Here is a 15,160-nt window from a genome sequence, read left to right as displayed (position 1 = left end):
GTTTCTGTTGTCTGTTTTTTGGGTTACTGTTGTGCTGAAGAGTAGAGTCTGTGCTTCAGTCCAGGATGAGCCGAGAAACATTGATGTTATGCAGCATGTTGCTATAACTTTGTAACGGCAGTAACTGTGTAGTTGATGCAGTGATTATCTTTGCTAATTACATTAGCGCATGCATGTGTGCTATTGTTAGTTAATGATGAACTGCATGAGGTTTGAGTTACAGTCATGTTTTTAATTATTTCACTATTACACATCAAGTGTTTGCATTTTAATTTTATATTAAGAAATATTCTTTTATAAATTGTTTATTATTCAAGTTTTGGATAAAAATGTCTGCTAAATTATTAACTGTAAATATACCACATAACATCTTGCGATCTTAAAATTGATTATAATGAACCTTTAGATTCATACATTTAAAATCAGCTGTAGAAGATTCAAACTCACATTTTTTAAAATGAGAACTATTACAAACTCCTCAACTTAGTTTCCACAAGGGGTTATGAAAATATAACGCAAATTGGACTGTCCTGTTTTGTGCTGGTAGTGTCTCAGAAAAGACATACTACTACATTTAAATAATTAGTTAAACACACAAAATATGCATATTCATACATACATCTTCATTTACAGATCTACAGAATAATTTCATAGCCATTCCATATTTGAGATATTGTATATTAGGGCAGCTAAGTTTGGTTGTTTACTTAAAATGATGTTTTTTAGCTCACTATGCTATGGTTTGAACAAATATATTAGAGAACAGCAAGTGTCCCGCAATACTGTGATTTGTAGAACGACACAAAAGTGAAAGAACCCCAAACTAAGTCTGTGCAATATCATGCCGTTTCATCAAAAATGTCATATTAATGAAAATATAATAAAGATTCATACTCATCTGTGATGGTATTCAAAGAAACTCAACAGCATCCACCAAGAGATAGAGAGGCTTCGTTAGCAGCAGATCTATGCTCAGTGAAAGTGAGCATCATACTCGCACATTGAACAATAAAGCAATGCCAGTACAAACTTATCTTTTACCACGAGAAGCAAAGATGCTGTTTTATATTTCAAAGTCCTAAAATAAGAAGCCGCATCACAACGATTTGAAACTATGATACGACTGTCTCATCCAAGAACCATTATACCAACCCACATTCTTTAATGCTGCACACTTGCAGGCTCTTGACAGACGCTAAAACACTTGGATTCTAATGCAGGAACTTCAAGACACAATAAATCCCCTGAGCATGATGCCATTTGTTGGGATAAGACTACACTGGTGGCTATATTTGTATTTTGTCCAAATAAGAATGTAGTGTTATGGGTGGGCGATCAAGTTTCACATTTTTATTCAATGGAGCCCATTATATCTCAAGAGTAACTGCTTCACAATTTTTAAAGCTTTCTGCTCTTTGCCAGTATGGGATCACCTTTCCAGTGGAAAGACTGACCTTAAGGCCCATAAAGCCTACTTTAAATCAAATCTCATGTTACATTTAGCCAAATAGTGGAGGAGAGTCATACTAATCCTGATCCACTGATCTGGATGCATCTCAATGAAGTGTCTTTGATGTTTTAAATAGAGAATGCTATCTGTTTGAAGTACATTAATGCACAATGATTTATACATAATACACAAGTACAATTATTTTAAATCTTGAAAGTAAATAAAAGGCCATGCGCACATTCTCCCAGCACTCTTAGTGTGGAAAGGCACAGCTATTAGCACACAATGACTCAAGTTGGCTTGTTGACATCAAGGATTTTGTCACCACCTTGGACTTTGTTTCATCCCCAAGAGAGGCCTGGGGAGCCTCAGCTGTTCTTAGAAAGGAAAGGCATGATCTTTTGGCATCCCTGCTGGGTTTTTTTTGAAGGGATGGAAGGATACCAATCTGATTTCTTTATAATGTTAAATGTGTAAGGCTTCTGCAACTTTATACCAGTGACATTTGATGTCTTCTCCACAGCGAGGTGGATGACTTATTATTTCCAGATATTAGCCTGCATATATTTCCAGATAGGGATTTAGGGATATGGCCTTGCACAATGTGGTTATTAATTTGCTCTCCTTATTTGTATCTTCTGAATTCTTTAAGTTGAAAAGCAACAATTTATTATCATTACAGTGCCATAATTTCGGATTCTTGGAATCCGAAACAGTTTTATGACTTAATCCATTTTTATGCATAACAATGCAAATTCTGACCTGTGTGTTTTTGAAATTTAATGACATGTAATTCATAACAATTACCATAATAATCTCATTTTAACTCTGGAAATGGGCTAAAAAACTCCCCTCAGTGCTGTACTAGGCAATAACAATTTAAAGAGATAAAACAATCTTGGAACTTCTCATTTCAAGAGATAAAAATAATACAGTGATGCTGCTGAAGGGAACAAATGGAAGTGGGCAAACAGGACTCATGACCAAAAATGAGATGCTGAAATGTGCTGACAGGACACTTCCAACCAAGTATAAAAGAGGGCTTTCCCAACTCCTCCTAGGGCTCACAACTACACAGCTAAGGTGAGTGTCTGAACACTAAGTCACAAAGCAGTTCTGCTTTTCCTTTTTAGGGATATTTTAGGCTTTTTGTTACATATTATAACATTGTGCTCCTATGCTAATTTTAAGACTAGACTACTTATTTTATTTTTTGGGCAAGCTATAGTTTCAACCAACAACAAATGATTTGTTTTTATTGACAATACACAGAGGTGGTGAATTACAACATCAAGATAAAGTCCTAAGAGTTGGTGCAAGACAAAGGTAAACATGACACCATCTTTTAAAAGAAGTGTAACTACTAAAAATTGTGACAAATTGATATTTCTAATGTTGCTTGTGAAAATTCATGCATAACTTAAACTTCTTTTTGTAACAAAAAGATTTTGTTATTCTCAACCACCATCACCCAAATATGAAGTATATGATTCTGTACTGTAGAAATTTTGACATTGGATGACAAGATAATCAACCACGTAATGGGTTATTTTACACTACAGTCTAATGTTAAAGGGTGATGTATCATGTGTATACATGTAAATGTTCTTTCCCCTTGCTAACTTGCATGACATATAATTGGTTGTTTCTTCTGTAAGAGTGCCACCATGAGTGGAGATCCAGAAATGGAGTGTTTTGGCGCTGCGGCCATTTACCTCCGCAAGCCAGAGAAGGAACGACTGGAAGCTCAAAATACGCCATTTGATGCCAAAACTGCCTATTTTGTGACTGAACCCAAAGAGATGTACCTCAAAGGGGTCCTCAAGAGTCGGGAGGGTGGCAAAGTAACGGTGCAAACTCTCTGTGGCAAAGTGGGTAATTCAGATAAAATTTGCTGAGTAAAATTTTAAGGCATCTGCATCATAACTTTTCATAACTGTAACATGACATTCCCTCCAGACCCTTACAGTGAAGGAGGATGAAATTTTTCCGATGAATCCCCCCAAGTTTGATAAGATCGAGGACATGGCCATGATGACCCACCTCAATGAACCCACCGTGCTGTACAACCTCAAAGAGCGTTATGCAGCATGGATGATCTATGTAAGTAAACAAAAATGTATAGTGCTAATTTGTTTCAAACACATTGTACAGTATTACATGTAGATATGTTTATATCTAATGAGTAAAAGAACATTACTTTCTTGCAGACTTACTCTGGGTTGTTCTGCGTCACTGTGAACCCCTACAAGTGGCTCCCAGTGTACGATTCTATAGTTGTGGCAGCCTACAGGGGCAAAAAAAGAGTTGAAGCTCCACCTCACATCTTCTCCATCTCTGACAACGCCTATCAGTTCATGCTCACTGGTATGAAAAATAATGTTTATTATTTTGAATGCAGCTGAAGTACATTGGCTAAGATTGTAAAAAGACATTAACTATGCTAGTATTTTGAATGTGATAAATGACTTTCTACATTTTTGTAGATCGTGAGAATCAGTCTATCCTGATTACGTAAGTATTGTCATCACAAACAAAACAATGGAACTGTGTGATAAAAATGTAAACATTTTTATTACATATATTATATTATAAATTCATATTGCATATTATATTATAATATATTGAACCATATTTTCAGCGGAGAATCTGGTGCAGGAAAGACTGTGAACACCAAACGTGTCATCCAGTACTTTGCGACAATCGCTGTATCTGGTCAGAAGAAGGTAGAGCCTGCTTCTGGAAAAATGCAGGTATACAGAATTTGTTTGCCAATATGATAATGAGGATGGAGCAAATCAGTAAAACACTTATTTGACTGGTATGTCTGCACATTCTGTTCACATCAGGGGTCACTGGAGGATCAAATCATTGCAGCCAACCCCTTGCTGGAAGCCTATGGAAATGCCAAGACTGTGAGGAATGACAACTCTTCCCGCTTTGTGAGTACTGAGCCAACTTTGCAGTAAATAGTACAGAGGCCCCGCAAGGGTGTGTGAGTTCACCATTTCTGTTTACTCTTTACACAGATGACTGCATTAGTCAGCAGTCAAATCAATACATTATTAAATTTTCGGATGACACTGTATTGCACCTGTTGACAAGAGATTGCAGTATTGATGACTACAAAGCTGCTATAAAAGGGTTTCTCTTATCCAAAACAAATTTTTCCTAAGAGAGACAATAAATACTACCCTGACCTTCATCTCTCCGCTGTGTGCTTTGATTCTGTAATGAAATGTTGTTATCTAATGAATCTTACCTCTGGTTAAATCCCCAGGGTAAATTTATCCGTATTCATTTTGGCACCACTGGAAAACTGGCCTCGGCTGATATTGAAACTTGTAAGTCCTTTATTCTTTCACAGCTCAGTTGCTTAATATAGACATTCATGTTATTCTTCTGATAATCATGTTACTGATCCGTAGATCTGCTGGAAAAGTCCAGGGTAACTTTCCAGTTGTCTGCTGAGAGAAGCTACCACATCTTCTACCAGCTCTGCACTGGCCATAAGCCAGAACTGCTGGGTAAAAAACTGCGCATGATTGCATTAGAATCATATTTTCAGTTTTTACAAAGATTGCAAGAACAGATACTGTGATATTTTTAAGCAGTATAAAGTCTTTTTTTAAATCATAATTCTTTTGCAGAGGCTCTTCTGATCACCACTAACCCATACGATTATCCCATGATCAGTCATGGTGAAATCACAGTCAAGAGCATTAATGATGTGGAGGAGTTCATTGCAACTGATGTAAGTGGAAGTCAACTTGTCAGTTAATTTACATATAAAGCCTATTTCATAATTTAGAAGCATCATCACAACAAAGACTTTAAAGTTAATATATAATGCTAATATATAATGTCAGACATGCTATTAAACAAATTTGAGGTAGACTTTTAGGGACAACTGATAGATTGATAATTAAGTATACTAAATGACAAGACACATTTGATTGTTTTTGACTTGCAGACAGCTATTGATATTCTGGGCTTCACTGCTGAGGAGAAAATGGGCATCTACAAGCTGACAGGAGCTGTGATGCATCATGGGAACATGAAGTTCAAGCAGAAGCAGAGGGAGGAGCAGGCCGAGCCTGATGGAACTGAGGGTGTGTTTTCAATCTAAGTTCATCTATCGAAACATCTTTCCACAATGTGGATACACATAAGTAATTTACTTGAAATATTTCTTCCAGTGGCTGATAAAATCGCTTACCTCATGGGACTGAACTCTGCTGACATGCTGAAAGCTTTGTGTTTTCCCAGAGTGAAGGTCGGGAATGAATATGTGACCAAAGGTCAAACTGTTCCTCAGGTATGTGCATTTAAAAATGCATCATTTCTGTATGCTGCATCACTGAATTTTTAGGAATATACATTTTCATGAATAAAAATTAAATGGTATAAAATAGCATGGTATAAACCCCCCCCCCCCCCCCCCAAATTAGGTGTATAATGCAGCCATGGCTCTGTGCAAGTCAGTCTATGAGAAAATGTTCTTGTGGATGGTTGTCCGAATCAATGAGATGCTGGACACCAAACAGCCAAGACAGTTCTTCATCGGAGTGCTTGACATTGCTGGGTTTGAAATCTTTGATGTAAGTTAACAAGATAAAAAAAAATGGAATGTGATGCTTTAGATTTGCTTCTTGATTCGAATGCTGAATTTATGTTAACTACAGTACAACAGCCTGGAGCAGCTGTGCATTAATTTCACCAATGAGAAACTGCAACAGTTTTTCAACCACCACATGTTTGTGCTGGAACAAGAGGAATACAAGAAAGAAGGTATTGAGTGGGAGTTCATTGACTTCGGTATGGACTTGGCTGCCTGCATTGAGCTTATTGAGAAGGTAACAAATTTTACCTTCAGGACATATAGTGCTTTCTGTTTTTTTAACATAAATGCTTTGCTTTGATCCCTTGTCTTTTCTCAAAGAAATGTGCTCTTTCTTGCAGCCAATGGGTATTTTCTCCATCCTTGAGGAGGAGTGTATGTTCCCTAAAGCAACAGACATGACCTTCAAGAACAAGCTGCATGACCAGCATCTTGGTAAAACTCCATCCTTCCAGAAGCCCAAACCAACCAAAGGCAAAGCTGAGGCCCACTTCTCCTTGATGCACTATGCTGGAACTGTGGATTACAACATCACAGGCTGGCTGGATAAGAACAAGGACCCTCTAAATGACTCTGTGGTTCAGTTGTACCAGAAGTCTTCAATGAAACTTTTGGCTCATCTGTATGCTGCTCATGCTTCTGCTGAAGGTCTGCAAAACAAATTCGCATATTTATGATTGAAACTTTAGGATGAAAATAGAAAAACTGTGTTTTGTTAAGAAATAAACTTTCTATTTGATTTCTGTACATGGTATTGTTTGTGAGATTACTCAACTATATTGCTTTATCAACAGCTGAATCTGGTGGCAAAAAGGGTGGGAAAAAGAAGGGTGGCTCCTTCCAGACCGTGTCTGCTTTGTTCCGGGTAATGATATGGTTCCATTTTACTCCTTAAATATTTTATTTGCATCAAAGGTGTACTGGGTGATAGATTATCTCTTTATTCTTTAACTAACAGGAGAACTTGGGCAAACTGATGACCAACTTGAGAAGCACTCATCCTCATTTTGTGCGTTGCTTGATTCCAAATGAGTCAAAGACTCCAGGTCAATCTTTTTTGCACATCCATGTTAAAATACTGAAAAGCATGTGATATATTTAAAGATGTGACTCTTTGTTAAACCAGAGCAACTTCTCTTAAAACAATATATGTTTTTAACTGTTTTTATTTTCAGGTCTTATGGAGAACTTTCTGGTCATCCACCAGTTGCGCTGTAACGGTGTACTGGAAGGAATCAGAATTTGCAGAAAGGGTTTCCCAAGCAGAATCCTCTATGGTGACTTTAAGCAGAGGTATTTAATTTACATGTACATGTGTTTTAAATAATATATCAATTTATGTGCACAGAAAGTGTTTACACTTTGTTCTTAGCCTCATTCTAATGTTTATGAATCTGGATTATTCTAGAGCTACACTAGGGTGGAAATCGTAGATATTATGTACAAATGTGTGTGTACACAAGATTAGTTAAGAGACTGGTGTCCTCTCTTAGTACTTCATGTAATGTACCATCCAGGTGCAAATTTCAATTCAACATGATTCTGAAACTGCATTATTGCATCAATTCAAGTGACATCTTGAATATCTTTCTTTAGATACAAAGTACTGAATGCTAGTGTCATCCCTGAGGGTCAGTTCATTGACAATAAGAAGGCTTCAGAGAAGCTCCTTGGCTCTATTGATGTGGATCATACCCAGTACAAGTTTGGACACACCAAGGTACACACTATTAAAGCACCTGACTTATTATGTAAATATTAGATAATATTGCATAATGCTTTATCAATTATTTGTGATAGGTGTTCTTCAAAGCTGGTCTGCTGGGTACCCTTGAGGAGATGCGAGATGAAAAACTTGTTATCCTTGTGACTATGACTCAAGCACTTTGCAGAGGATATGTTATGAGGAAAGAGTTTGTCAAAATGATGGAGAGAAGGTATGTTTTTGCTTGAAAAATATTCGGTGGGGTGTAAACCTTCATATTCACACACAGGATCTGACCATTTCTTCTGATTCTATGACACAGAGAGGCCATCTACAGCATCCAGTACAACATCCGCTCATTCATGAATGTGAAACACTGGCCATGGATGAAGCTGTATTTTAAGATCAAGCCTCTGCTGAAGAGTGCAGAGACTGAGAAGGAAATGGCAGCCATGAAAGAGAATTTTGAAAAAATGAAGGAGGATCTAGCAAAGGCACTTGCCAAGAAGAAGGAGCTGGAGGAGAAAATGGTTTCTCTGCTGCAGGAGAAAAATGACCTGCAGTTACAAGTGGCAGCTGTGAGTTTTTCAGGAGCTTTCAATTCATCTTTTTAAGATAATAAATACACAATTTAAAGTAAAAATAACAACAAATGATGTTCTAATAAACAGGAAACAGAAAACCTTTCTGATGCTGAGGAGAGATGTGAAGGACTCATCAAAAGCAAGATCCAGCTTGAGGCAAAACTGAAAGAGACAACTGAAAGATTAGAGGATGAGGAAGAAATCAATGCTGAACTGACAGCTAAGAAGAGAAAACTAGAGGACGAGTGCTCTGAGCTGAAGAAAGACATTGATGATTTAGAGCTTACCTTGGCCAAAGTGGAGAAGGAGAAACATGCCACTGAAAACAAGGTTAATATCTTAAGAAAAAGGTTCTGGTAATCATGATCTTTTACGCAGGTTGCAGTCATTCAAATAAATTTGTCTCTAGGTTAAAAACCTTACTGAAGAAATGACATCTCAAGATGAGGTTATTGTCAAGCTGACTAAGGAGAAGAAAGCCCTCCAAGAGGCACATCAACAGACCCTAGATGATCTCCAGGCAGAGGAAGACAAAGTCAATACTCTGACAAAAGCCAAAGCAAAGCTTGAGCAACAAGTCGATGACGTGAGTTTGAAATAAGTTTCAAATTAGTTCAACAAGAAGCAGAAATCATGAACCATAAAAGTAATATTTTGGTAAAAGTACTAATCTCTCACAATTGTGAACAGCTGGAAGGCTCTCTGGAGCAGGAGAAGAAACTCCGTATGGACCTTGAGAGAGCCAAGAGAAAGCTTGAGGGCGATTTCAAACTTTCCCAGGAATCCATAATGGATCTGGAGAATGACAAGCAACAACTAGAAGAAAAGCTGAAAAAGTGAAGCACTAATAACATTTTGTTATCTTATCCAATTTACCATTTATAATTCAGATCCCTTGTTCACTTTCAGAACAACTATAACTCATAAAACATTTCTGTTTTTTCCAAACAGGAAGGACTTTGAGTCAAGTCAACTTCTGAGCAGGATTGAAGATGAGCAATCTCTTAATATTCAGCTTCAGAAGAAGATTAAAGAACTTCAGGTCACTCAAAAAAAGTGCTATTGATATATATATATATATATATATATATATTATTTTTTGCTATTCTTATTCCTAGTAATTAACTGTAACTCATCAAAGTTTTGTAACTACAGGCCCGCATTGAGGAGCTGGAGGAAGAAATTGAGGCAGAACGAGCTGCTCGTGCTAAGGTTGAGAAGCAGCGATCTGATCTCGCCAGGGAACTTGAGGAGATCAGTGAGAGGCTTGAAGAAGCAGGTGGTGCCACTTCTGCCCAGATTGAGATGAACAAGAAACGTGAGTCTGAGTTCCAGAAACTACGCCGTGATCTGGAGGAGTCCACCCTACAGCATGAAGCAACGGCTGCGGCACTCCGCAAAAAGCAGGCTGACACTGTGGCAGAGCTGGGAGAGCAGATCGACAACCTCCAGCGTGTGAAACAGAAGCTAGAAAAAGAGAAAAGTGAGCTTAAAATGGAGATTGATGACTTGTCAAGCAGTATGGAGGCTGTTGCCAAATCAAAGGCAAGTATTACCATATTGATGAAGTATTGTACATAAAACACAGCACTCTGTGTAAAAAAAAAAAAATTCAAAATTTTTTTTTGTGTTTGGCAGACAAATCTTGAAAAGATGTGTCGTACACTGGAAGATCAGTTGAGTGAGTTTAAGACAAAGCATGATGAACATGTACGCCACATCAACGATCTAAGTGCTCAGAAGGCAAGATTTCAGACTGAAAATGGTAAGTATAGTTTCATTTACAAAAGGGATAATATTACATACTCTATAAACACCTATTCAACATTGCAGTTATTGACTATCATCATGAAATCCTTTCTAGGTGAAATGGGACGTCAATTAGAGGAGAAAGAGGCTTTAGTTTCTCAGCTGACTCGAAGCAAACAGGCTTACACTCAGCAGATTGAAGAGCTGAAGAGGCAAATTGAGGAAGAAGTGAAGGTGAGGAATTAGCATTTTCTTAATGAATAAACTTATGTACTGAACCTACTGAATAACTCTCGACATGTTTTTATTGTTTTAAAGGCCAAAAATGCCTTAGCACACGCTGTCCAATCTTCCCGTCATGACTGTGATCTGCTCAGAGAGCAATATGAGGAGGAACAAGAGGCCAAATCTGAGCTTCAGCGCAGCATGTCAAAGGCCAACAGTGAGGTAGCTCAATGGAGAACCAAATATGAGACTGATGCCATTCAGCGTACCGAAGAGCTTGAGGAAGCAAAGTAAATGAAATCACCTGTTTAAATGTTCTCACAACTGGAAATAAAGTAGTAGCAATGACTAATATGTCACTGTTGGTCCTAGGAAAAAGCTTGCTCAGCGTTTGCAGGATGCTGAGGAGTCCATTGAAGCTGTGAATGCCAAATGTGCCTCTTTGGAAAAGACCAAGCAACGACTGCAAAATGAAGTTGAGGATCTCATGATTGATGTGGAGAGAGCTAATGCTTTGGCTGCCAACCTTGACAAGAAACAAAGGAACTTTGATAAGGTAAAGCAACATTATTTTAATTACTTATAATATTTTTGTGATGCACCTCACTATAGGTTTTTTAATGTTCAATTTTTATGTCATAAAGGTCCTGGCAGAATGGAAGCAGAAGTATGAGGAGAGTCAGGCAGAGCTGGAAGGATCCCTGAAGGAGGCTCGTTCTCTTAGCACAGAACTTTTCAAAATGAAGAACTCTTATGAGGAGGCTTTAGACCAGCTGGAGACCCTGAAGAGGGAAAACAAGAACCTTCAGCGTACGCACAATAGTTTACTGCTGAATTATCAGTGACCTTTTCTTTTGCTTGTTAGATCTTCTTTCAATTGTTAATCATGTGTCCTTTTGTGTATACAGAGGAGATCTCAGATTTAACTGAGCAGCTTGGTGAGACTGGAAAAACTATTCATGAGCTGGAAAAAGGAAAGAAAACTGCTGAAATTGAAAAATCTGAAATCCAGGCCGCTCTTGAAGAAGCTGAGGTAACACATGAGGCTTGAAGTTTTTTACATTTCCATTATCTCCACTGTTCTAGCAAACAATACCCTACAAACCATCTTAATTTTTAGGCGACCCTAGAGCATGAAGAATCCAAGATTCTTCGTGTTCAGCTTGAGCTGAACCAAGTGAAAGGGGAAATCGATCGGAAATTGGCTGAGAAGGATGAGGAGATTGAACAGATTAAGCGAAACAGCCAGAGAATCATTGATTCCATGCAGAGCACTCTGGATGCTGAAGTCAGAAGCAGAAATGATGCTCTGAGAATCAAGAAGAAGATGGAAGGAGACCTCAATGAGATGGAGATTCAGCTGAGCCATGCAAATCGCCAGGCTGCTGAAGCTCAGAAACAGCTCAGGAACGTCCAAGGACAACTCAAGGTTTGCTCCATTACAGCAGTGTTGCATTTTTATCTAACTAATTAGATCAGAAGATCTAATTGACTCTTGTTTGCTTCAGGATGCTCAACTCCATCTTGATGAGGCTTTACGAGCACAAGAGGACATGAAAGAGCAGGTTGCCATGGTAGAGCGCAGGAACAACCTGATGCAGGCTGAGATTGAGGAGCTGAGAGTTGCTCTGGAGCAGACTGAGAGAGGCCGCAAAGTTGCTGAGCAGGAACTGGTGGATGCCAGTGAGCGAGTGACTCTCTTACACTCCCAAGTAAGAAGAATGAAATGTTTTTTTAAAGGAATATTTTAAGGAATAACTCATAAACAACATTATGTCTAACATACTCTCATTTTCTTCAGAATACCAGTCTTATCAACACCAAGAAGAAGCTGGAAACAGATCTTGTTCAGATTCAAGGTGAGATGGAAGATGTGGTCCAGGAATCACGAAATGCTGAAGAGAAGGCAAAGAAAGCAATAACTGATGTAAGTGAAAAAAAATGTTCATTGATGAGTTAGCAATGTTTGTTATTATTTGCAGGCTAAGTATCTACTAAGTTGCAAAAAAATTTGACATGCTATAGCCTGCCATTGACTACTAATTTACAGAATCTTATTAACCAAAGTAACCGAGTAAACTGAGCACAAAATGATTCCAGGCTGCCATGATGGCAGAAGAGCTGAAGAAAGAGCAGGACACAAGTGCTCACCTTGAAAGGATGAAGAAGAACCTGGACATTACAGTCAAAGACCTGCAGCACCGTCTGGATGAGGCTGAGAGTCTGGCCTTGAAGGGTGGAAAGAAGCAGCTCCAGAAACTGGAGGCCAGAGTACGTGGCTATACATTACACACAGTACATTCACTTACTTTAGCACAAGCATAAAGTCAGGATTGGAATAACATCAGTTATAATCTCTGTTTCAGGTTCGTGAGCTGGAGAGCGAAGTTGAAGCGGAACAGAGACGCAGTGCTGATGCTATTAAAGGAGTCCGCAAATATGAAAGAAGAGTGAAGGAACTGACTTATCAGGTACTCAATCAAACAAAAATACATATACAGGTATGGTAAACTATCAAATTGAGACACTTTCTAATTTTTTTTTTCTCACACAGACTGAAGAAGATAAGAAGAATATTATCAGACTGCAAGACCTTGTGGACAAACTTCAACTGAAAGTCAAGGCCTACAAGAGACAGAGTGAAGATGCTGTGAGTGATTTTAGATTTTGATGAGTGATATGCTATTTAACATGCAATAAATATATTTTGGACATGATGAACCTAAACAATTCATTGACAGGAGGAACAAGCCAACACTCACCTGACCAGATTCAGGAAGGTGCAGCATGAGCTGGAGGAGGCTCAGGAGAGAGCTGACATTGCTGAGTCTCAGGTCAACAAGCTGAGAGCTAAAAGCCGTGAATTAGGGAAGGTAAATATCACACATTTGTTTCATTATTTGTGCACATGCATTTTGTTTTTCATAAACTTCATTATTTGTGCATATGCATTGTATACAAAATCTATCTTGTATATGTTTACAGGGAAAAGAGGCTGAGGAATGAACCCTCTGACAAAGAGAGCTGGCAGAGAAACAAGAACTCATATAATATGAAATACTTGTAAAATGCCAGTAACTAATAAAAAAAAAAAGATATGATCTGATATGTCTTTGTGTTTTATGTGTTGAATATTTGGTTACATTTGTGACTATGGTGTTTTAAACATTTTCATCTGATTAAAAACCACAAGAACATTCTGTGAGGCAGTGTTAGCCTACTACTAACATAAAAGGTGCTGGTTCTACATGCTTCCAATAAAATACCTGGGATACCTGGGAATGTAAATGTCATAGCATTATCCTAAATTGAAATATGTATTGAAAGACGTACAGTATAGTCTTAATATAGATATAGAAAATACCTAGTGAGAAAACAGTAGTTTGAATTTGTGGTTAATAAATAACACAGCACAGCTACGCTGCTAATGACAGACCTAGTAAATTACTTACCTGAAAGCCACAGTAGCATCCAGCAAATAAATCACATAATCCACAAGTCACATTAACAGAACTCTTAAGAAGAACTACACAAAATTATTAGGAAAGAAACACTAATTTTTATGAACCATAAACAATTTTAATTTAATCTACTTTATTCAAGCTCTCCACGAAATACTGTATTTGACCACCAGGGGTTGCTATGCGCTACTACATTTGAATAAGAAACAATATCTAGTCTATAAAAGACTTCAAAACTCCACGAAGCACAAGCGTATCGGTGAGAACACAGACATAATAAATACAATGTATTTATTATGTCTGTATGGGTGAGAACACTCGTTTAAACAGCACATCTTTGACTGCACATCACATTTTTTACATTATTGATACTGCTTGCAATCGTAATGCAACGGAGCGGTCTATGGGACATAAATTAAGCCTTTAGTTTAAATAAAAGGGTTACTGAGCTTTTTACTCTGTCATATATAATAAAAAGAGCCTGCCTGCACAGCGACAAGAAATAAAAATGAACATAAAAAACATGCCTACCTTCGCAACACCGAAGGTGAACTTGCCGAAAACGCTCACTGCAACGGTCACAATATGACGTCACACTGCGCGTATGTTTTGAGAAACATAATTCACAATGTAAATAACACCTTTTAATAGACCACTTAAAGTGTTTATTACAAAAAAAATTACTAAATGCTTATTAATGCTAAAAATGAATAAATGTAAATGAACAAAAATTTGCGTAGCATTTACAATCCTGTGAAAACAGGGGGTGCAGGACCGTGTCTTTTTTTTTTATTGATTTCCAACATACAATATAAAAGTACTGAACAAATATAGACTACAACAAAGACTGAAAATATACAGTATGATATAAATAATAATACAAGTAAAAAATAAATAAAATAATAATAATAATAATAATAAAAGAACAGGTATGAGATCTTCATATAAATAACATAAAAGCTTCACAAAGAGACCTAGTGCGTTTTGCTTTACAGTTTTTCAACCCAAGTAGTAACTCGATATAGTTTTTCATATCTATCTGAAGTAACAAAAAGTTGGGTTTTCCTTTTGCCCATTTCTGTTTATGTATATGGTATTTCCCCATAATCAAACAAAGGCTAACAATAAAGGCCACATTTGGTGGTAATCTTTGTCTATTAAAATACAAAAAAAAATACATCTTTTTCAGAAAAGTAAATTTTGTGAAATTGTGTCTTAGTCCGACATCGCAGCATGAGGTATATGCTGAACTTATTGCTGTTTCTTACTATGAAGAAGTTTAATTAAAAATACGGTTCTCATTCTCAAAGTTTGTCCTGATCCGTTCGTGAACCTGTTCAACCGATTCCTTAAAAAGATTCAACT

The 15,160-nt window shown here is 37.4% G+C and overlaps 1 protein-coding gene across 1 annotated transcript; it reads left to right on the top strand.

Moving 5' to 3' along the window:
- The first annotated feature begins 2,700 nt into the window (after positions 1-2,700).
- On the top strand, positions 2,701-13,435 carry LOC127514010 (myosin heavy chain, fast skeletal muscle-like). Its single transcript, XM_051896335.1, has 40 exons — positions 2,701-2,776; positions 3,109-3,321; positions 3,410-3,553; positions 3,661-3,817; positions 3,937-3,964; positions 4,092-4,203; positions 4,300-4,392; positions 4,731-4,794; positions 4,879-4,977; positions 5,101-5,204; positions 5,424-5,562; positions 5,650-5,768; positions 5,902-6,051; positions 6,136-6,306; positions 6,413-6,719; positions 6,866-6,936; positions 7,030-7,117; positions 7,247-7,364; positions 7,668-7,791; positions 7,872-8,008; positions 8,099-8,354; positions 8,448-8,690; positions 8,770-8,946; positions 9,051-9,196; positions 9,312-9,402; positions 9,516-9,905; positions 9,999-10,125; positions 10,225-10,343; positions 10,428-10,624; positions 10,707-10,890; positions 10,979-11,144; positions 11,243-11,367; positions 11,455-11,763; positions 11,843-12,046; positions 12,136-12,261; positions 12,435-12,605; positions 12,701-12,805; positions 12,889-12,984; positions 13,076-13,207; positions 13,320-13,435. The coding sequence occupies exons 2-40, from the start codon at positions 3,118-3,120 to the stop codon at positions 13,338-13,340; spliced, it is 5,814 nt and encodes a 1,937-aa protein (XP_051752295.1). The 5' UTR covers positions 2,701-2,776; positions 3,109-3,117; the 3' UTR covers positions 13,341-13,435.
- The last annotated feature ends 1,725 nt before the right edge of the window (positions 13,436-15,160 follow it).

This window comes from Ctenopharyngodon idella, chromosome 6 (genome assembly GCF_019924925.1).
Source record: "Ctenopharyngodon idella isolate HZGC_01 chromosome 6, HZGC01, whole genome shotgun sequence".
In the NCBI taxonomy this organism is placed as follows: domain Eukaryota; kingdom Metazoa; phylum Chordata; class Actinopteri; order Cypriniformes; family Xenocyprididae; genus Ctenopharyngodon; species Ctenopharyngodon idella.
The sequence above is the reverse complement of the archived record's forward strand: the minus strand, read 5'-3'. Positions and strand labels throughout refer to the sequence as shown.